General features: G+C 34.2%; 4 protein-coding genes across 4 annotated transcripts; all 4 read right to left on the bottom strand.

Moving 5' to 3' along the window:
* Nucleotides 1-2,104: 2,104 nt before the first annotated feature.
* Nucleotides 2,105-3,820, bottom strand: LOC133821854 (uncharacterized). The gene is made up of 2 exons (XM_062254012.1): nucleotides 2,923-3,820; nucleotides 2,105-2,843 (listed from the first exon to the last, which is right to left on the bottom strand). Exons 1-2 carry the CDS (start codon nucleotides 3,665-3,667, stop codon nucleotides 2,200-2,202), a joined length of 1,389 nt encoding a protein of 462 aa, XP_062109996.1. The 5' UTR covers nucleotides 3,668-3,820; the 3' UTR covers nucleotides 2,105-2,199.
* A 5,310-nt stretch (nucleotides 3,821-9,130) lies between these two features.
* On the bottom strand, nucleotides 9,131-10,741 carry LOC133821853 (uncharacterized). The gene is made up of 2 exons (XM_062254011.1): nucleotides 10,001-10,741; nucleotides 9,131-9,921 (listed from the first exon to the last, which is right to left on the bottom strand). The coding sequence occupies exons 1-2, from the start codon at nucleotides 10,701-10,703 to the stop codon at nucleotides 9,305-9,307; spliced, it is 1,320 nt and encodes a 439-aa protein (XP_062109995.1). The 5' UTR covers nucleotides 10,704-10,741; the 3' UTR covers nucleotides 9,131-9,304.
* A 765-nt stretch (nucleotides 10,742-11,506) lies between these two features.
* Nucleotides 11,507-14,551, bottom strand: LOC133821852 (pentatricopeptide repeat-containing protein At1g22960, mitochondrial). The gene is made up of 2 exons (XM_062254010.1): nucleotides 12,087-14,551; nucleotides 11,507-12,000 (listed from the first exon to the last, which is right to left on the bottom strand). The coding sequence occupies exon 1, from the start codon at nucleotides 14,420-14,422 to the stop codon at nucleotides 12,200-12,202; it is 2,223 nt and encodes a 740-aa protein (XP_062109994.1). The 5' UTR covers nucleotides 14,423-14,551; the 3' UTR covers nucleotides 11,507-12,000; nucleotides 12,087-12,199.
* A 1,039-nt stretch (nucleotides 14,552-15,590) lies between these two features.
* Nucleotides 15,591-20,949, bottom strand: LOC133820898 (origin of replication complex subunit 4). The gene is made up of 16 exons (XM_062253465.1): nucleotides 20,749-20,949; nucleotides 20,415-20,505; nucleotides 20,267-20,323; nucleotides 20,029-20,076; nucleotides 19,794-19,844; nucleotides 19,663-19,706; nucleotides 19,518-19,581; nucleotides 19,331-19,417; nucleotides 18,982-19,073; nucleotides 18,793-18,874; nucleotides 18,299-18,384; nucleotides 18,087-18,196; nucleotides 17,028-17,120; nucleotides 16,885-16,949; nucleotides 16,632-16,775; nucleotides 15,591-15,896 (listed from the first exon to the last, which is right to left on the bottom strand). Exons 1-16 carry the CDS (start codon nucleotides 20,856-20,858, stop codon nucleotides 15,849-15,851), a joined length of 1,272 nt encoding a protein of 423 aa, XP_062109449.1. The 5' UTR covers nucleotides 20,859-20,949; the 3' UTR covers nucleotides 15,591-15,848.
* Nucleotides 20,950-21,253: the final 304 nt, after the last annotated feature.

Below are 21,253 nucleotides of genomic sequence, written 5' to 3'. Positions count from 1 at the left end.
TTAGGGCGTTACAATACTAAAATAGTATATTCTCATAGTCTCTAGTATAATTTACATGTATTATGAATATATAATCTAACAATATCACTGTTTTTTTTAAATAATAATAATAAGTGGGTGTGGATCACAATTTTTAAAAAGTAAGAAATTAATTTAGAACTTTCTTTATTAATGTGTATGGAACTATCAATTAAAATGTACACTTACTTGTATAAAATTTAAGCGGACCAAATAGGATTTTTCTTTAAACCTATAGTATTGAAAAGAGGACAAAATGGGTTTAGTTTCGATATTCTGCAAAGAAAAAATATGTCTTGAATCACAAAAGAGTATTGGATAATTTTATGGTATGGTATTCAAAAAGAGTCCTATTGGTGAGGTTTTTTTGTATTTCCAACCCATGAATAATTTTCGGCATGATTTTTTTTATGATCGTACATATTGTTGTTGTTTAGAGCTTTCTGTAAGTTTTCAGAAAATTCTGAATAATTTATAGTGCCGAAAAATAGGTTCAAACATATTATTTTCCACTTGCATAAAAAAATTAGTCATACGTGCAACAATCTATTTTTAAATTGGTTTTTGGCACTATAAATTATTCGGAATTTTTTGAAAATTTGCAGGATGCTCTAAATAACTACAATATACACTATCATAACAAAAATCGCGCCGAAAACTATTCACGGGTTGAGAACACAAAAAAACCCCACTGATAGAGCTCTTTTTGAAATCCCTACCGTAAAAATTTCCAATGGTATTTACTCCTTTTATATATGTGTGTGAACTTATTTATAACAACATCAAGTTTTTTTTTAATATATATTAATTAGTAAGAAAAGATTTTGGGTTCACTATATTATAATTGATGGAAATATTTGAAAGTTCACTCATTAGAAAGGAATATGTTAGATTATCTTTCGCGAAGTTTAATGGTTCACACTACATTAATTTTCCTATAGGCTTTAAAAAAAAATAAACGTCGTACCAAATTAAACATAAGTATTAAAGATTACATTTCTTAGGCAAGAATCACCCCATACCATACTAAATAATCATGAATTAGTACTTAATAAGAACCTTAGCAATATAATTTATCACGGGTAACTAATATAATATATACATACATATATATATCTAGGAGAATTCTCATATATAGGCTTCACTTTAAGTCCTACCGGTGAGACTCTTCAATGTTTTCGACTTGTGAACAATTTTTGGCGTGATATTTTTTTATGACCGTGTATATTGTAGTTGTTTAGAACATCCTGTAAATTTTCAGAAAATTCTGAATAGTTTATAGTGCCGAAAATTAGGTTCAAACATGCTGTTTTCCACACGCATAAAAAAAACTAGTTACGCGTGCAGCAACATATTTGAACCTAATTTTCTGTACTATAAATTATTTAGAATTTTCTAAAAATCGCGCCGATGTCCTAAATAGCTACAATATACACGGTCATAAAAAAATCGCACCAAAATCTGTATAAAGGTCGAGAATACTGAAAATCCTACCAGTAAAACTTAAAGTGAAATCCTTATAGGAGAATTCTCCAATATATTTATATAATATAATATAGACACATATACACATGTATATTATTTTTTTTAAAGGGAACACGTGTATATTATTGATGTTGTATATTTTTAAATCATCCATAGGAATATAATGTAATTCTATGCCAAAAATATGATATGGAAAAGGAGAATTATTATGGATTTAGGTATAATCTAGTGTAACTACACCTTTAATCACACAAAAAAAAAAACGAAATTAAGGAGAACTATCATTAAATTCTATTTTGGACTTTTCAAAAACATACATTGAATACGAGCTACTTATATTGATGGGAACTTAGTCTACGTAGACTAGCATATACTTTTTGATTTCTTTCTTCAATTTACTACACACCAGAATTGCTGAAGGCATTCCTCATGTTCAACGCTTAAGGAAGTACCGTATTATTATTATTGATGTAATTAAATATTATTATTGATGTAATTAAATATTTTATTTTATATATTTAAATTTAATAAGTATTATAAAATGTCATATCATATAATGTTAGGTACCTTAAAATATCAAATAATATAAAATGAATATGTTTCATATTAATTAATAGGATAATCAATATTGCCATGATATCTCTATTTTTTTTTTTGATATCAAACATATTTATGTATGAATGGGAAGAAAAACTTCTAAGGGCAAAAGACAACGTTGTAGTTAGTCCCATTTGGGCAACTATATGAGCTTGTTGAATTATAATCTCGAGGATAAGTAATAACATCAGGGCAATGATCCTTAAAATACTTAGAATAACTTGTTGGCTCACACCTCCCATCCCCAGATCTACAACAAAACTGGTCATTACCAAACACAGTACAAGGATTGTTACACCCTGCGGGGTCTCTCAACTCCATCGGACACAACCCATTGATGTCTGCCGCGCACTTCACACGTCGGTCGCACTGATTAGTTGACCTGGGACTAATTTCCATGGGGATGTTGAAGCCCTCGATGAGTGAGATGTCCAAGTCGATGACTGAGATGTCCCTGAAATCAAGAGCCTTGACCTTGTTTAGCGAGTATTCGGCCAGGGTGTGAGGGGCCCGACCTTTGCTTTGGCATTCGAGGACACCGTCGCAGTCTCCACTGGCGCACCTGCCCTGCCCCGTCGAGTTAAAGACACAGCCTGTCCTGGCCCAGATGCGGCCTTCTGTGCCCGAGATCACATCAAGGCCCCATGTTTTCCCCGGGCTTAGATGCTTGCCGCCACCGGGCATGGCGGCTGCCCAGACATCGAAGGAGCAATTATTTGTGATGTTGAATCCGATTAAGTTTTCTGTGTGGGTTGAGGCAAATGATAAGTACAATACCATATTGTGTGAAAACTAACAAAAGAAAATGGTGGTCTCACTCACCTGATGGGCAGAAGACAACGTTATAGTTAATCCATCCATAGCAGGTAAAGGAGAGGGTGGCATCATCCTTGGGGTAACTATTAGCATCAGGACAACGTTCCTTGAAGAACCTCGAATAACCAGTTGGTCCACAACTACCGGAAGTACAACAATACTCGGCAGTTTTAAACACAGTGCAGGGGTTGTGGCAGCCTCCAGTGGCGGCCCTCAACTCAGCTGGGCATTCTTTGGTTATGTTCGCCACGCACTTGATCCCTGTTGTGCACATCGCCACGATACTGTAGTCCACATGGGCACCGAGCAACGTGGGACTAAACTCCATGGGGACATTGAACCCTTCTACCAGCGAGATGTCGAAGAACTCTAACTTGTTGTCCTGTGTCAGCACGTACTCGGCCAACGTGTTCGGCGGCTGTCCGTAGCTTTGGCAATCGAGAACGCCCCCGCAGTCGCCGGTGTCACATTTGCCTCGTCCATCCTCATCGAATCTACAACCCGTCCGAGCCCATATGCGAGCCCCTTTCGTGCTCTGATTCACGTCAAGGATCCATGTTTCGCCCGAGATCAGCTGCCTGCCGCCGCCGGGAATGGCGGCTGCCCAGACGGTGTGGGGGCAGTTGTTTATGATGTAGAATCTGATTGTGTGTGCTGAGTTAGAAAAGTAAAGCAGGGCTAAGAGAAATGAGAAAATGCTTTGAGACCTCATTTTAGAAAAAAAGACTTCTGAAGACTTTGAGACCTCCATGTTCACAAGTCTACTATTTCACTTGCTGCCTTGATAGCTATATATAACTTCTTTTATTTGATATAACCTATATACGAGTGATCATAGACCATTGACTTAGTAGTACTCATGAATGTGAAAGCAATCGGTGGTGGAAAAATAAGGCTCAAATATGTACAATTCACAAGTCAAGTCTTTCAGTAACATCGATTTTATTAGTTTTTTGGCAACTTAAGTTGTCTAACACCACATGAAGTGGCATTCATGATTGATTAACGATACATTATAATACTTATTAAGTTAAATAAATGGGACCCGATATTAAATTATACCAATAACAATATGTCATGTTAGCAATTCTCCATCGATTCTCAAACAAATTCTACACTTTACCATTATGCAAGCATGCTCCATATGTATCCATCTAATAAAGAAAAAACAACTTTAGACTGAAAAACATGTGAGAAACGACAACATGTAGTTTTTTTTCTAATATGTATTTTGTAAGTACCAATATTTTTAGAATGATAAATTAGGTCCAGTCGTGTCTGTAATAGTTTTATGTTGTGTCTGGAGTTTGTTTGTTTTAGTAAGTGTCCACGTTAGCTATGTACAGCAGGTTTGTTAGTGATGAACAGTTGTTGGTTGTTTCTAATTTATACCTAATTTTAGCTAAGTATATATGTTGGACTGGTTAATCAATTACAACTAATCACTCAGATCGCATAGTCGGATATTGTGTTTTTGCATTACTATTTTCTTCTTTGTTCTATTGATATTTTGCAGGTTCTTGCAAGAAAGGTTTCGGTGCAAGTTCTGAAGTCAAGCTATAACAGCTGAAGGGATTTCAGCTGAAACTTGGCGCCATAGATGTGAAGGTTTTCAGATCTGAAATATTGTTGAAGGGAATTCAACATTGAAGCAAGGGGATCTTGCATTTATAACCAAGAGAATTGGTTATTTAGGGTAAAAAACTACACTGTATGATGAGAAAGATTGTATAGTTTCCAGGTTTAATTTTGAATTGATTATTGTAAAGTTACATATTTGATATAGTGAGAGTTATTACCTTGATTCAAAGAACCCAAACACTAGTCGACTGAAATGTGTTTTCAATACAGACGAAGCTTGTAATTTTGTGTGTTGATTCTTATGATTTAGTTTTTAATGTTCAGGCATAAATCAAGATAAAATATGAATATTGGAAAGATAGAATTTATCATATTTTATTTTATTTTTAATAATGCACACTTTCTTTTGATGATCGTGTTGATTAATTAATATGAAAAATTACTCAGCTTTATTGTTTTTTCTAATCATACAGAGATTCGTTTACCGAAGATTAAAAAGGAAAAAAGGCATGCAAATTAAAGAAGAACAATGCTATATTATTATTAAGACTAAAAAACAAAGACATTCAAAGAAAGAAGACGAAGAACGATGCTATATTATTAAAAAAAGAAAAAAAAGAAACCTTAATTTGCCCAAGAAACCTTTTTCCTGCTTCATAATATTTTTGTGTTTGGTACTATGCTTACTTGGTAATTTGCCCAAGAATCAAAATACATTCAATAAGAATTTACGTATAGAGACAAGAGAAATGGCGAAAATATTAAAATTATTGGTTTAAGCACTCAAAACCCTTAGTTTTTTTTTTTATGTTGAAAATATATTTCGTGACCATTTTTTGAGAAAAAAAATTTGCTCTTCCCAATTTTCTATCTCCTCTATGTCCCACTAATTATTTTAAGATACCTCATTTATTTATAGTTGAGAAAAGAGAAAGTTGTAAATAATTTAAATATATATTAAATAAATAAATAATGTGTCTTTAAATAATTGGTATGGGATATGAAGGAGACAAAAAATTTGAGTGTAACTGTCATATGTCGAGTTTTGATTGGCTCTCGATCAAACACCATAATATATAAAATGGTATGGGTTTAAGATATTAAATTGGTACTTTGACAAACAACATAATACTAAAATAGTATATTCTCATAGTGTCTAGCATAATTCACATGTATTATGAATATATGATCTACCGATACCGCTGCTTTTAAAAAATATATAATAATAATAATAAGTGGGTGTGGATCACAATTTTTAAAAAGTAAGAAATTGATTTAGAACTATCTTTATTAATGTGTATGGAACTATCAATTAAAAATGTACACTTGACTTGTATAAAAATTTAAGCAGACCAAATAGGATTTTTCTTTAAACATATGGTATGAAAAAAGGACAAAATGGGGTTAGTTTCTTAAATGACAAAATGATATTGGATAATTCTACGGTAGGTCTCGAAAAAAATTCCATTAGTAGGATTCTTTTGTATTTTCAACTTATAAATAATTTTCGATGTGATTTTTTTTATATTATATTAATTAGTAAGAAAAAGAACAAAAGATTTTGGGTTCACTATATTATAATTGATGGAAATATTTGAAACTTTGCTCATTAGAAATGATTATGTTAGATTATCTTGCATGAGGTTTACTGCTTCACACTACATTAATTTTCCCATAGGCTTAAAAAAAATAAACCTCGTACCAAATTAAACATAAGTATTAAAGATTACATTTCTTAGGCAAGAATTGCCCCATACCATACTAAATAATCATTAATTAGTACTTAATAAGAACCTTAGCAATATAATTTATCAGGGGTAACTAATATAATATATATATTTTGGAGAATTTTCATATAAGGGCTTCACTTTAAGCCTTATTGGTGGGACTCTTCAGTGTTCTCGACTTGTGAACAATTTTCGGTGCGATTTTTTTTATGACCGTGTATATTGTAGCTGTTTAGAGCATCCTGCAAATTTTTAGAAAATTCAAAATAATTTACAGTACCGAAAACTAGGTTCAAATATGTTGTTTTCTACGTGATAACTCTACAAAATAGAGTTATTTTACCATATTTTATATGTTAATTGTTGCTTAGTTCTTGAGTTTTTAATTAACTTATTAAAGTTTTTATGTAATTTTTAATTTATTAGTCTTATTGTAGTTTTCTAGATTTTTATATGTTTTTATATATATTTTATTATAATATGTTGTAGTTTAAATTATTTAAAATTTGTTTTGTTAGATTATAAGTTAAAAAATTGATTTTATTGAACTTAATTGCCAAAGTAAATTAAATTTCAATTAGTATTTTCATGGAATTAATATGAGTTATTTTATAATTGAAAATATTTGATTCTAATTTAATATTTACTTATTTTGTAGGTTGTACTTTGCAATTTTTATGCTTGAAAAAGAAGAGTAAAGAAAAGAGATAAAAGTGGCAAAAGTCAAAGAATTGCTGAATTATGGCATTTCAGCCCCCTTGGGCCGCCTGCCCAAGGCCCAGTCCAGGCCCGCCAGGCCCACTGCCACCTCCATCAGCTTCTCTCCCTCAAGCTCTTCACCATTCAGCCATCATCACTTCAGCCAACACACTCCCATGCCAAGCATAAATGCCCCAGCTTCCCACGTGACCTTTCCAACTCCTTCAGCCTTCACATGTTCCAGCCTTCATTCCAAGTCAACCTCATCAATTCAGCCCAAGCCTCCCTTCACGCCCAGCTGCAGCTTCATCAACGCATCACCCCAAAGGCCATCTGCCAGGCCCATTCGGCCCAGTCACAGACCAGCCGCCTGTCTAGCCACCTGCATTTATCTTGAGCCCACAATGTCCCTTATGACAAAATTGCCAACTTTTTACTATTTTGTCTACACATTTTCACCACAACATCATCATTACACCCTATATTTTACCTCTACATACTATATTTATTTTACTTAATTAATTTAATCAATTTAATTAATTTAAATTGATTATTTTAACAATCTCATTTTGGCTATAAATATGGTATTTCAAGACCATTTAGGGGGTGCTTAATGTTTTGGTTACCATCTTTTTCTCTCATTTTCTCTCTACCATTCTCTCTTCCATTTGGGTTTTTCAAGAGCATTTTGCAAGTATGTATATCATTTATTTTGTAATTTCTATTCTAGTTATGTGCTTCTAATCTTTTTCATAAGATTATTAAGATCATGATGAAGCAACTTGTAACTAGGTAATATTTATGTTGTATGTTGATTTCCCTTGTAATACAACAAAGTTTATGGATTTTTCTTCTACATATATTTCTTTCATCTTAAATATCTTGTATTTTAGATTGTTAGAACATATTTACACTTTGTTCTTCAATAGTGCATAAACATAATATTCTTTGTGTAAGATGTGTCATTAAATTGTACACATCCATGCTTAGAACAAAAATATTATGTTTTGCCTTATAAATAATGTTCATTGATTTATTTGTTATTTCATTAGATTGATTTACACTAAATGCTTTGAAATTATAATTTTGAAAAGTGAAGAAAAATCTTATATTTTTATAAGAAATTTGTGTTTAAAATTATAAATCTTTTTGAAAAAGGATAGTTTAAATTATTTTAACTATCACTAACACTTGGGAATCAATATACTAATAAATATTATTAAACTTACATTTTGTGGATTCTAGTATCTTAATAATCTTTTCTTTTAACACTTATTTTCAACTCATTTTCAACTCATTATTGGTTTATTTTCATTATCTTAAATAGCTTTATTTTTCAATCTTTTATTTTATGTTCATAACATTAAAACTTATCAATCTTTGGAACTAGGTTAGAATTTATTACTTTCGATTTAAAATAGTTTCATTTTCGATTTTAGACAACTTCTTTGGGTTCGACATCCTTGCTTACGATCACTATTCTATATGGACGATTCGTGCGCTTGCGATATATAAATTTTTAAACATACCCGTTTTGGGTCCATCACTACGCGCATAAAAAAAATTAGTCACACGTGCAACAACATGTTTGAACCTAGTTTTCGGTACTATAAATTATTCAGAATTTTCTAAAAATTGCGTCGATGCTCTAAATAGCTATAATATACACGGCCATAAAAAAAATCACGCCGAAAACTATATAAAAGTCTAAAACACTGGAAGCTCCACCGGTAGAATTTAAAGTAAAATCCCTATACAAAAATACTCCTATATATTTATACAATATAATATAGACACATATACACATGTATATTATTTTTTTATAAGGGAACACGTGTATATTATTGATGTTGTATATTTTTAAATCATCCATAGGAATATAATGTAAAAAAAAACGAAAGGAGAACTATCATTAAATTCTATTTTGGACTTTTCAAAAACATACAGAGTGAATACGAGCTACTTATATTGATGGGAACTTAGTCTACGTAGCCTAGCATATACTTTTTGATTTCTTTCTTCTATCTACTACATACGAGAATTGGGGGCCAACACCACGAATGTATCGTACTCTTATCGTAATTAAATAATCTTTATTTATTTGAATTTAATAAGTATTATATAAAGTGTTATTGTAAGTAGGTTAGATACAAATAATAAAACTCGCCTCATATAGTCTTGGTACTATAAATGCCAAATAGCAAAACTCGCTATTCAATATTTGCATTGATTAAATATAACTACAAATATAAAATGAATATGTTTTGGATTAATGAATACGATAATCAATATTTATGTATGAATGGATTAATGAATACGATATCTCTATTTTTTTTTTTTTTATATCAAACATATTTATGTATGAATGGGAAGAAAAACTTCTAAGGGCAAAAGACAACCTTGTAGTTAGTCCCATTTGGGCAACTGTATGAGCTTGTTGAATCATCGTCTAGAGGATAAGTATAAACATCAGGGCAATGGTCCTTAAAATACTTAGAATAACTTGTTGGCTCACACCGCCCAGATCTACAACAAAACTGGTCATTACCAAACACAGTACAAGGATTGTTACACCCTTCGGGGTCTCTCAACTCCATCGGACACGGCCCATTGATGTCTGCCGCGCACTTCACACGGCGGTCGCACTGCTTAGTTGACGAGGGACTAATCTCCATGGGGATGTTGAAGCCCTCGATGAGTGAGATGTCCAAGAAATCATTACCCTTGACCTTGTTTAGCGAGAATTCGGCCAGGGTGTGAGGGGCCCGACCTTTGCTCTGGCATTCGAGGACACCGTCGCAGTCTCCACTGGCGCACCTGCCCTGCCCCGTCGAGTTAAAGACACAACCTGTCCTGGCCCAGATGCGGCCTTCCGTGCCCGATATTACATCAAGGTCCCATGTTTGCCCCGGGCTTAGATGCTGGCCGCCACCGGGCATGGCGGCTGCCCAGACATCGAAGGAGCAATTGTTTGTGATGTTGAATCTGGTTAAGGTTTCTGTGTGGGTTGAGGCAAATGATAAGTACAATACCATATTGTGTGAAAATTAACAAAAGAAAATGGTGGTCTCACTCACCTGATGGGCAGAAGACAACGTTATAGTTAATCCATGCAGGGCATGTAAAGGTGCTGGTCTGATCATCAAGAGAGTAACTATAAGCATCAGGACATCGTTCCTTGAAAAACCTCGAATAATCAGTTGGTCCACATCTACCGGAAGTACAACAATACTCGGCAGTTTTAAACACAGTGCAGGGATTGTGGCAGCCTCCAGGGGCCCTCAACTCAGCTGGGCAGTCTTTGGTTATGTTCACCACGCACTTGATCCCTTTCGTGCACAGCGCCGTGGGACTGTAGTCCACATGGACATTGAGCGACGTGGGACTAAACTCCATGGGGACATTGAACCCATCTACCAGCGAGATGTCGAAGAAATCTAAGTTGTTGGTCTGTGTCAGTGCGTACTCGGCCATCGTCTTCGGCGGCTGTCCCCCTATTTGGCAATCGAGAACGCCCCCGCAGTCGCCGGTGTCGCATTTGCCTCGTCCGTCCTCATCGAATCTACAACCCGTCCGAGCCCATATGCGACCCAAACTCGTGCTCTGATTCGCGTCAAGGATCCATGATTCGCCCGAGATCAGCTCCTTGCCGCCGCCGGGAGTGGCGGCTGCCCAGACGGTGTGGGGGCAGTTGTTTGTGATGTAGAATCTGATTGTGTGTGCTGAGTTAGAAAAGTAAAGCAGGGCTAAGAGAAATGAGAAAATGCTTTGAGACCTCATTTTAGAAAAAAGAGTCTTGTGAAGACTTTGGCACCTCCATGTTCTATATATATCTTCTTTGATTTGATATAATCTATATAGGAGCCATTAAAGACCATTGACTTAGTAGTACTCATGAATGAAAGCAATTGGTGGTGGAAAAATAAGGCTCAAATATGTACAAATCACAAGAAGTCTTTCAGTACCATCGATTTTGAGACAAATTCTACACTGTTGGAACTTTTTTTTTTTTAAGAAGTTATAAATGAATTGTTAAAAATTGAAAAAATCACACGTGGATTTGAAGTGGATATAAAATGCAAGTTTCATACATCCGAGAAGTAACCAGTTTTGTGCACATGAGTGAGGACTCACACATGCATGCCGTCGTTCGATTGAGCTGGCATGTTGTGAAAAGTTCGTACGGACATAATCCCTTACTGAGCCAGAAACTTTATCGTTAATTTGTTCAAATTTTTATTTCAATCGTACACTTTACCATTATGCAAGCATGCCCCGTATATATCCATCCAATAAAGAAAAAACATGTGAGAAACTACAACGTGTAGTTTTTTTTTTTCTAATATGTATTTTATTTTATTTTTAATAATGCACAAACTTTCTTTTGATGATCATGTTGATTAATTAATATGAAAAATTACTCAGCTTTATTATTGTTTTTTCTAATCGTAGAAAGATTCGTTTCATTGCAGTTCAATCAACCGAAGATTAAAACGGAAAAAAGGCATGCAAATTAAAGAAGAACAATGCTATATTATTATTAATACTAAAAAACAAAGACATTCAAAGAAAGAAGACGAAGAACGATGCTATATTATTATTATTAGTCATGAATATCAACATCAAATGCAAATTAAAATATTAAAATGTGATTATTGTTTTGATGAACGAATTAACATATCAGCCTTTTCCGATTTGATTGAATTTGAATCGTTTTCTGGTATTGTTCTAAGACAAGTTTCACTGATGATGTCTCTCTTAGACTCTGATTTTCACTATCCCCCATTATCTAAATTCTATTCCTAGTTCTCTTTATGTACAAAGATTAATACAATTGGACTCACACAACTAATAATCTTCTCCCAAAAAATGTTGAAAGAATGAATAAATACAACCAAGATTTTTACTCAAAACAGCTTCATACAGCCCTGGTTTCTGTCAGGGAAACCACTTCAGCTTTCAAGTATACCGAACTACAGTTAGCCAGAGCCAGAAAATGAAGAAAAATATTAGTCAGCCATTTCAGGTTGCAGAACTCATCCATTAGCAGCCTGAAGCCTCCCTCTTAAGAACCCATCTGGGAAAAAAGACACCAAGCAAGGCATCATAATCTAGACAAAGAAACATGTGAGAAAATAAGCAAAGAATCAGAACAAATCTTACAGTATCATCCAAAGAATTAACACAGTTATCGACGGAGTGGCTATCAGTTGGAGTTGATAAATACCACTACACATCCTTCTTGTGATTCATCTTAGCACCCTACACATCATATATCAACTCTTTGAATCAACAGTTTCTTCCCTACAAAGAACTTGATTCTCAAGGTATTCGACAGCATGCTGCATATAGTCTTTGTTTAGTTGCTTGAAAAGGGCATTGTGTGTTGCAGAATCAGGTTGAATTTCTCTATCAAGCATCAGCTTGTATAATCTCATGGCCTCCTGCCAATTGCTCATGCCACAGTTTTCATTTATCAACATAGTGAAAGTATACTTATTTGGAAGTATTTGTTTGTCTTCCATCTCAACAAGTAATCTGTAAGCCTCACACATTCTTCTTCCTTTGCAGAGACCATTTATCAGAGCATTGTAAGTGATCACATTTGGCAAGATACCCTTCTTTTGCATCTCTGAGAAATACATAAATGCAAGTCCTAGACTTCCCTCAGCTGCAAGTGTGTGGACCAATACCGTGTAGGTTACAACCGAAGGTGACACTCCTTTCTTTAGCATATCATAGAATATCTGTATGGCCATCCTCCTATGTCCACTTACCAAGAGAGCATGAATGATGCTAGTATATGTCATGTGATCCGGGACAATGCCATCACCTAACATACTCTGCAATGACTCACAAGCTTCTTTCAAATTCCGCAGTTTACAAAGACCGCTCACAAATATATTGTAAGTGACCAAATCAGGACACACACCCCCTACAAGCATTTCTTCTCGGATACCAAATGCTGTCAATGTATCCCCAAGCAACAACTCACCTGCTATTAGTGTATTGTAAGCATAGCCATCTGGTACTATGCGTTCGCGCAACATCTCATCAAAGATTTCCTTCGCCAGCCATAAATATCCGGCCTTGCGACACCCATTCACCAGGATGGTGTACGTAAAGACGTCAGGGTGAATTCCTTGATTGATCATTTCTTTCTTGAGTAGTTGAGCAGCCTCCAAGTGCCCCAGTCTACAAAAACCATCTATAAGAGTATTATAAGTAACAATGGTAGGAACAAGGTTCTTACATCTCAACTCATCAAATACAAGGAGAGCCTCCCTCATTCTTCCCAACTTAAAATACCCATCTATAAGAGTATTGTATGTTACTATATCTGGCATCAAATTACTCCTCAACATATCAGAATGACACTGTCTGGCATCATCCATTCTTGCCCATTTGCAAAGGCCATAAATGATTGTATTGTACGTTGCAACTGTAGGCAGAACACCACTTTTGATCATCTCTTCCACAATGCCTAATGCCTCGTTTAGCAATCCTTTGATGCAACAACCGCGGATTAAAGGATTATAAGTGTGAGCAGAAACTCTTAATCCTGATCTTAACATCTTTCCAATCAGTCCCTTGGCCTGCTCTACCTCCCCTTTGGTCGACAGCCCATTAATCAACACATTGTAAGTTACATCATTAGGAACACAGCCTCTCATTTGCATCTCTAGTAAGAGCTCAAGCGCTTGTTGCACTTTACCTTCCTTACAGAAGGAATCCAACATAGTATTATAAGAAACAACTGTGAGCTTAATCCCTGACTGACCCATTGTTCTATAAACCTCTTTAGTTTTATCTATCATATTCCTATCTCTAAGTATCCTTAAAATCCTATTACAATTCTTAACATCAGGTACTAACCCAATTCGAATCATTTTCTCAGAAACCAACAAACACTGTTCAATCATTGATTTCTTGGTATATAACCACAACAACAAATCAAGAAGCTTCACAGAAACCTCAGCACACACAAACCCATCCATCAAAACATCCACAATCCCAACCATATTCACGCTAACCGCTCTCTCCATAACCGAATAAGCCGAGCTCATCATATCGTTCTCGGCAAGTATCTCAAGAACAGCACAGAAAGCAAACTCAGAGCGGTGAAAGTCCGGTTGGCCCTCGGCCCATCGAAAGAAACGCAAAGCGATTCTGGGTCTTTGCCCAGCAGAACGGACGACCCGTACGAACAACTCAGAGTCGAGAATAACGGGTCGAAACTTATGGGAGACCCAGTTAATGGAGCAAAAAGCCCAGGGCTTTTTCTCAATGGTGCTGAATAAGAGGTCTCTGTAATGGGTTTCTGAGACTGAGGGTAGGATGAGGGTGGTGGTGGATGAATGGTTATAATGAGAGAAAGAAGAGAGGAGGGGAAAGAGAAGGCGTACCTTGAGAGAGAAGGAGTTGTAGTTGGAGGTGGCGGCGGCAGTGGTAGTGGTAGTGAAAGCTAGAGCTTTTGAAACTCTAACGCAGAGGATCATTGAGCAGAGAGTCCACTCAAACGCAGAGGATCATTGGAGAAGAAAGGTGGAGCTGGGCTCATTACTCTGGAATATGGACATGGTTATGGGCGGCCGTAGCCTGACTTGTGTACTACTGTAGAAAGAGAGGGAGAGAAGAGGAGGAGAGCTCTTTCACAGAAAGCAACTTCAAATTTGTGTTCCTCTAAGTTCTACAAGATTGTCGTTTAATCTCTTCTTAGTGTCGTTAATGAAAGCTAACTTAATTTTAAAATGCCTATATTAAGAAGTAAAATTAGTTAAGGGCCATGGTGGTACATAAAATTAGTAAAATTATTTGGTATAAATTGATTTATCGAATTACACATTTAGTACATATTTTAATTTAAAGTCGTACATATTTATAGTAAGCTAAACTAAAATTCAATAAATAAATTTTATTAAAATGAACAAACTTTTTAAATAATCAAACTTGAATTTAAAACTTATATAATTAAAGGCAATTTAGTAATTTTAATAAAATTTTATTAATTAAATTTGAGTGTAAAATACTAAATAAGTATAATTTTAAATTATAGAATACTAAATAAACATTATTAAAAACATAAGATACAAAATATATATTTTGATAAAATATAAAGTAACAAATAAGTATTTATCGTTATTTACTTTTCTTTTATTAAAATATATCGTTTATATTGAGTGAAAGAATTATGAATTATTGTAGTATAAAGTAAAATTTGTTTTCATTCATCATTCAACCTCAAAACAAAAAACTGCGAGATAATGAGTCATTTTATTACAATTGTGGTTGAAATATTCTACCATTACTCTTGAAAGCTAGCACAATAAATTAAAGATGTGTAGCAATATGGAACAAAATATGAACACCTAAAAAAGGTGAGGTAGTAAGAGCATGTTTTGCCCCATAAAAGAGAGAATCAACCCTTTGGTCTAAAATTTTGGTGAAAGATTAGAAATAACTTTCTTTGACACTCTTGCCATAACTTCACCATTTGAATTGGGAATGAATATTCATTTGTTTGACACACGGTGGTGACCATTTTAACACTATGCACAAAACAGAATGAGAGATATTGTAATGTCTAGGAATCTCAAACTTGATTCTAGATAAACCAATATGTATATTTGAAAGAAAATGACTTGAAAAAATTACAAAGAATCACAAGATGCGTTTTAATTAGTATCATACGTGTCGTTTTTCTTATGTATTTATTATAATTTGGACATTTTTGAAGTGGTTTTCAACTGATTGTCCTGGTAGTTCCACAATCTAATTAAGGAAGATAAACATCGATGATGAAACAGTCATTCAGTTAGTCTAAAAAATAGCCTCAAGGAATGTGGTTCTTTCACCATTTTTTTCTTCAATATGAACGAAAAGGGAGATGAGATTACTGTGAAAGACAGCAGAGTTCATATTTCATCACCTGCGTGAGAACAGCTCACCAGCCAGCAATTTGAGAAGAATAGCCTGTCAACACAAAACAAATTGATAACCACATCACATTAAAAATTAGGCATGGCAAAATGGGGCGGGGCGGAACCCCAACCCAACGGAGCAATGCCCCGGTAAAATCGGGGCGGAATTCGCCCCGCCCAATCCCACCCCGCTATGAATTCAATTTCTTCTTTTCTATACTCTAACTCAATTCTTTAATGCAACTTATATACATATATAAAATTGACATTTTACATGTGATTTAGAATATCTTTAATTCTAAATAGGCTAGAATGAATTGTATATATTAAAAAATATGTTTTATATAATTCATATTTATTCTTGTATTTATTTTTAAATTTTAAAATGAAAAAAACAAAATATAATATTTGAGAGTGTAGTTGATAAAAAGTGTAAAAAAAAAAATTAGGCTTAGGGAAAATTCTAAAATTATAATTTAATGTTTCTTTTAAAAGAAAAGTTAAATGAGTCAAATAGGGAGAAACTAATCGGGGAGGGGCAAAGTGTTTGCGGGGCCGCCTCGCCCCATTTACATGCTTGTTAAAAATCATCACAAATTGTAGTTAGACCCCATTTAAAGTAGCAATTAGTCTTTGATACAAGTATCAAATTACAGTGTTATAAGCAAACGTTTTGAGCATAACAATCTTGAGTTGCCAAACTTAATAATCAACTCTGAATAAAGATGATTATATTTGAAGCCACATATGAATATATTCAGATAAGGATAGAGAGAGAGAAACTTACGGGACTGGAACGATTTGACAGCAGTGCCTGTTGTAGTACATGGGATGAGACTAAAAGCTTTACTGGACGAAATTCAATGGACTGATTGTTTCCTCTGTTGTCTGCAAAACTGATGAGTTCACGTCGTAAAAGGTGTTCGAATGCCTGTAGAAAACACAAAAAACAATGTCATAATATAACTTAATTCTGTCTATGAAGGAATATCATTGACAGACTTGCTTAAATTCACAGTTCTGCAAATAGCTATACATACCCTTAAGCAAACGTTTTGAGCATAATAATCTGATGTCTGACATGAATCGTGCACGTTTTTGTACTCTGCCACACACCGTACGTATTAGCAGTTGTAAAATCAGTAGTAGTTACAGGTCCAAAACTCGTAAGAATCAAGTTTACCTTTCATTATGGAATTGAAGTTGTATGAATTTTGTTCTTTAATTTCCATCCTCCTCATGCATACCAGAATATAGAGTTCCAATATAGAACAATCTGTTTCCACAAGTCGAAAATGCAATCAATTACATTAATTTTGATTACAGTAAAGTACGGGTATTAGACTATTGTATCCCACATGGAATAAGTGTAAGAATATTGAACCATTAATAAGAATATGTGCAACTCCACTAATTACTAATTGGTTTTTAGATGGAGTCTCATAATTCTTGTCAACGGGGTTCGGGGTGGGGTTCAGGGTTAGTAAGGGAGTATGATGAGGTGGAAGAATAAAACCAAAGCAAAGATAGATCACTTTTCTGAACATCTGAAGATAGAGAAAGATTGTGAAATGTGAACGGGTATAACCTTTCCTTTCTTTCACTTAAATATTTACTTTCATAAGTGTATCATCTCCAAAAAAATTTCAAACCTTCTGTGAATGAAGCATTAAATAGTGAAAAGGTAACCAACCATACCTGTCTTTCACTAAAATATATACTTTCATAAGCTTCATATTGTCTCCAAAAATTTGTTTAAAACCTTTACTGATCCTTGAACATATCGGTTCATATTTAGCTTAAAAGTTGTGTTCACAAAATTGAAGGAAAAAAGAAATCTATGTAGTAAAAAAAAATTCAAGGGGTCTATTAAAAAAATAAAAAGGAAAACACAGATTAGTTTAATAATCAATGAAATAAAGTTCACTAGGAAGATTTATTTATTTTTTAAAAAAAAATATTATGGGAGAGATCTGTTTTAAGGGAGAGATAGAGAGAAATTCAATAGGAAGATTAAAAAAAAGAGTACAATTTCTGTTTTCAAAGAGAGAGAGAGGGGGAGGGTGAGGGAGAGGGAGAGAGAGAATTCTATTTTTCGATTTTTTTTTTCAAATGCATATTGCATCAAGTGTCTATAACTTGTTATGATACCACTTATACTAACCAAGAACATGAAGATAAAGAAAAATCACATCCATACAGGCACGTTATAAGTAATGCATGAGAAGTTTAGCATCTCTACCTTTTATGCATTCTAGCTTAGGCTGCCTTTGGATAGTCGAAAATGCGGTTTTGAAATTCTCCAGAGATAGAAAACCAGTTGCCAAATCCATATTGGAAACAGCACGAAAACTAGAATCATGATCTATGAAGGGTAAGTTTAGTATGAACAAAATATATAAGGTAGATACACAATGAAACATTTAAGCTTCCAAATGAAAGAGAGGAACTTACAGAAATTTTAACAAGTGGTTGACAGTGGAATCTGTATTCATGCATGTATTAATAATCTCATTAAATCGATCATCTGTTAAAATATTCTATAACATGTCAAGGATCTCAAGATATGAACAGATATTCATTTTTATTTTTTAAGGAAAGAATTTTTTTTTTTCATTTATACTAGGCAATCAATTAAACAATCCTATATAAAAACAATATCAGTAATTAATTAAAATGCCAGTACTAATGAGACTCGTAAAGTCATTATTTCAAAACGTAGAATTAACTCCAGGCTCTAAAACATCAAAAGTCATAATTTAAGATTGCAAGATAAAACAGGTGAAATTATAAAATCTTTCTGTTTTTAATTTTGAAAGTCCTAAAAGCTACCTAATGACTAACTCAAACATATTATGGTGCTTACAAATTTAATTAAAAGTGATAAACTCTTCAATTTACTACTTTCAATAGATTTTCATCTACAGATATGATTGAGATAAGGATACTTGTAATTTTTCGTTGAATTCAGCAATATAGTTCTGAGGGAGGGTTGACTCTGTTGGCAATAATAAAATATGCTCCAATAATCTGTAGCAAACAAATTGAACAAAATTAAACCAGAAGCACTTTATATCAGAGCAATTTTATAAGAAAAATCTGCCATAGTATCCAAGAGCCAGACAATAAAACATTACCTATGCCATTCCTCCTTACTAGAAGGAAGGAATAATAGCTTTCTATGCGAAAAGCGAGATCTTACTCTCTTTTCCAAAAGCTGATCAGCATCCTGCATGGTTTTCAAATTCTTTAGTAACAGAAACTTAATGAAACCTTATTCTGAAATCTAATGTATATACATTTTCTCATATTCAACCAAAATATGAGTGGTTGATCTTTATTTATTTACAAAAAGATTGCAAAAGTAGCTTGCAAAGAGACCAAAGACCACTATTCGAAAAAATAGGACAAATCACTTTGACAACTTCAAAAATCATCATCTATAATAATTTGTACATGATAATACTGGGAAAAAAAGCAACATACCAGTCGGCAACTGATACCAATAACAACAGCTTGTGATGATACTGACTGCATTGCATCCAGCAAACTGTAAAGTAATCTCTGTTTTCCCTGCAAAGGCTCAAAATAGAAAGTAATGTCTCATCTGAAAATGCAAAACAAAAATGTATAACACAAGGCTTCAGAAATGAGAAATGATGATGAGCCTTACCTGAGCAAACAGGTCGAATTCATCCAATATGAAAATAATTGTTTTATGAGCTAATCCACACTCTCTAACAACAAAAAACCATACAGTTATCAAAATTCAATTAATATTTGACAAAACACCACCAAAAGCTAAAATTTTTGCTCACCGAAGCATGGCTAACATGAACTGGGAATTATCATCAAACGAAGCCTACAAAATTAATATCAAAATCAAGATTTCACTCATTGTTTACTGAAAAAAGCCTCATAGAGAACCCAAACAAAATACGCATGTTACCATTTTTGAGAACATTAGCTGATTCTCCACGCATAACTGTCTAGCTATTTCCTGTATGATCGAAAGGCAGATAAAGCAACAACAAAACACAATACTATCAGAAAATTTTCCTTGACGCCACCTCGAGTCTTTTAAGTATAAATGTGAACAAAGTGAAATAACTTCTTTAAATAAATCTTTTGAAAATTCAACATGAATTATTATCAAGTTAAGGAGAAAGAAACTAGGTTAAAACCTTGAATGCGCAATTATCATCACTGTGCAAGAGTCCACTTAGCTTGATCTGAAACACATGTCAATAGCAAATTAGATTATATTTTCGTGTTCCATTTTCAATATAGAAGATTGAACAATCGGACACATTTGACTTAGTGTATTGTATTTCTTAAAAATTTCATTGCCCCACTACCCAAGAGAGGAGAGTTGGGTAAGAGCAAAAGATTTAAAAGAAAAAACAAGTCGTACAAGCATACCACTGTAATCATATCAGGGAATTCTAGCAACAAATCCTTGATAACAAGCTCCAGCACCTAAAACACATGTGAAAATAACTTCATGAATAACAATAATAACAATGAAATTTCAAAAGCCTAATAAAATTTTAGCCCAAGATTAGCTTACTGCAACTTTTCCGGAGCCACGGGGACCAAGAAGCAGAATGGAGTTGTTACAAGCCTCAGTGACCGAACTTGACACTATGAATTTCAATTTACTGAAAAATTAAGAAACTAACAAACCCATTTAGCGAATAGGATTAATTAAAAACAAGGGAGAATCGTTTAGTTGCTAAGAAAACTCGGATAAGAAAAAAATACAAAAGCATGATTTCAAAAATGAAACACCAGAGAGTTTAGGGAGACTCATGCATACTCGATTATTAACTTTTAGTACACTTATCCATTTTGGAAAGAATAGTAATTTTTCTTGGGAAACAAACGGAGAAGGAGAAATTGACCTGTAATTGGAATCAGTAGAGTTGGAGAATGAACTGAAGATAAAAGAAGGGTCACAAAGCCTGCCCCGCAGAAAACTCAGAGCTCTCTCTGCAAAATTATCTCGTCCCATCGAAATCGATCTTAGTTTGAAAAAAATTCTCCAGAAAAAAATGGAAAAATCCAAACACCCAACTCTGTTGATTTTCTTTTCTAAAGAAAGAAAAAATGGCGGGAAAGAAGTTTGGAGGAGGAGGGAAGTGTTTATATAGGTCTCTCCTTGCTCTACTGTGGGCCTGGGCCTGCAAAACCCAATAGAAGCCCATTAAAAAGCTAACAGTACGCCGACAGCGTTCGATAGTAAACCACCGCACGTCTTGCTACTATACGATTGAGCTAACTAAACATTGGCGATCGGCCCAAGCCCATTTGAAGCCCAAGTAAAAATTCCGCAATAGGTCTCTCCTTCCGGGCCGGAGCCCACGAAACCCTACAAAAGTCCACTAATAATCTAACAGTACGCCTACC

The sequence above is a fragment of the Humulus lupulus genome, chromosome 3 (genome assembly GCF_963169125.1).
Source record: "Humulus lupulus chromosome 3, drHumLupu1.1, whole genome shotgun sequence".
Classification (NCBI taxonomy): domain Eukaryota; kingdom Viridiplantae; phylum Streptophyta; class Magnoliopsida; order Rosales; family Cannabaceae; genus Humulus; species Humulus lupulus.
This window is presented reverse-complemented; position numbering and strand designations above follow the sequence as displayed.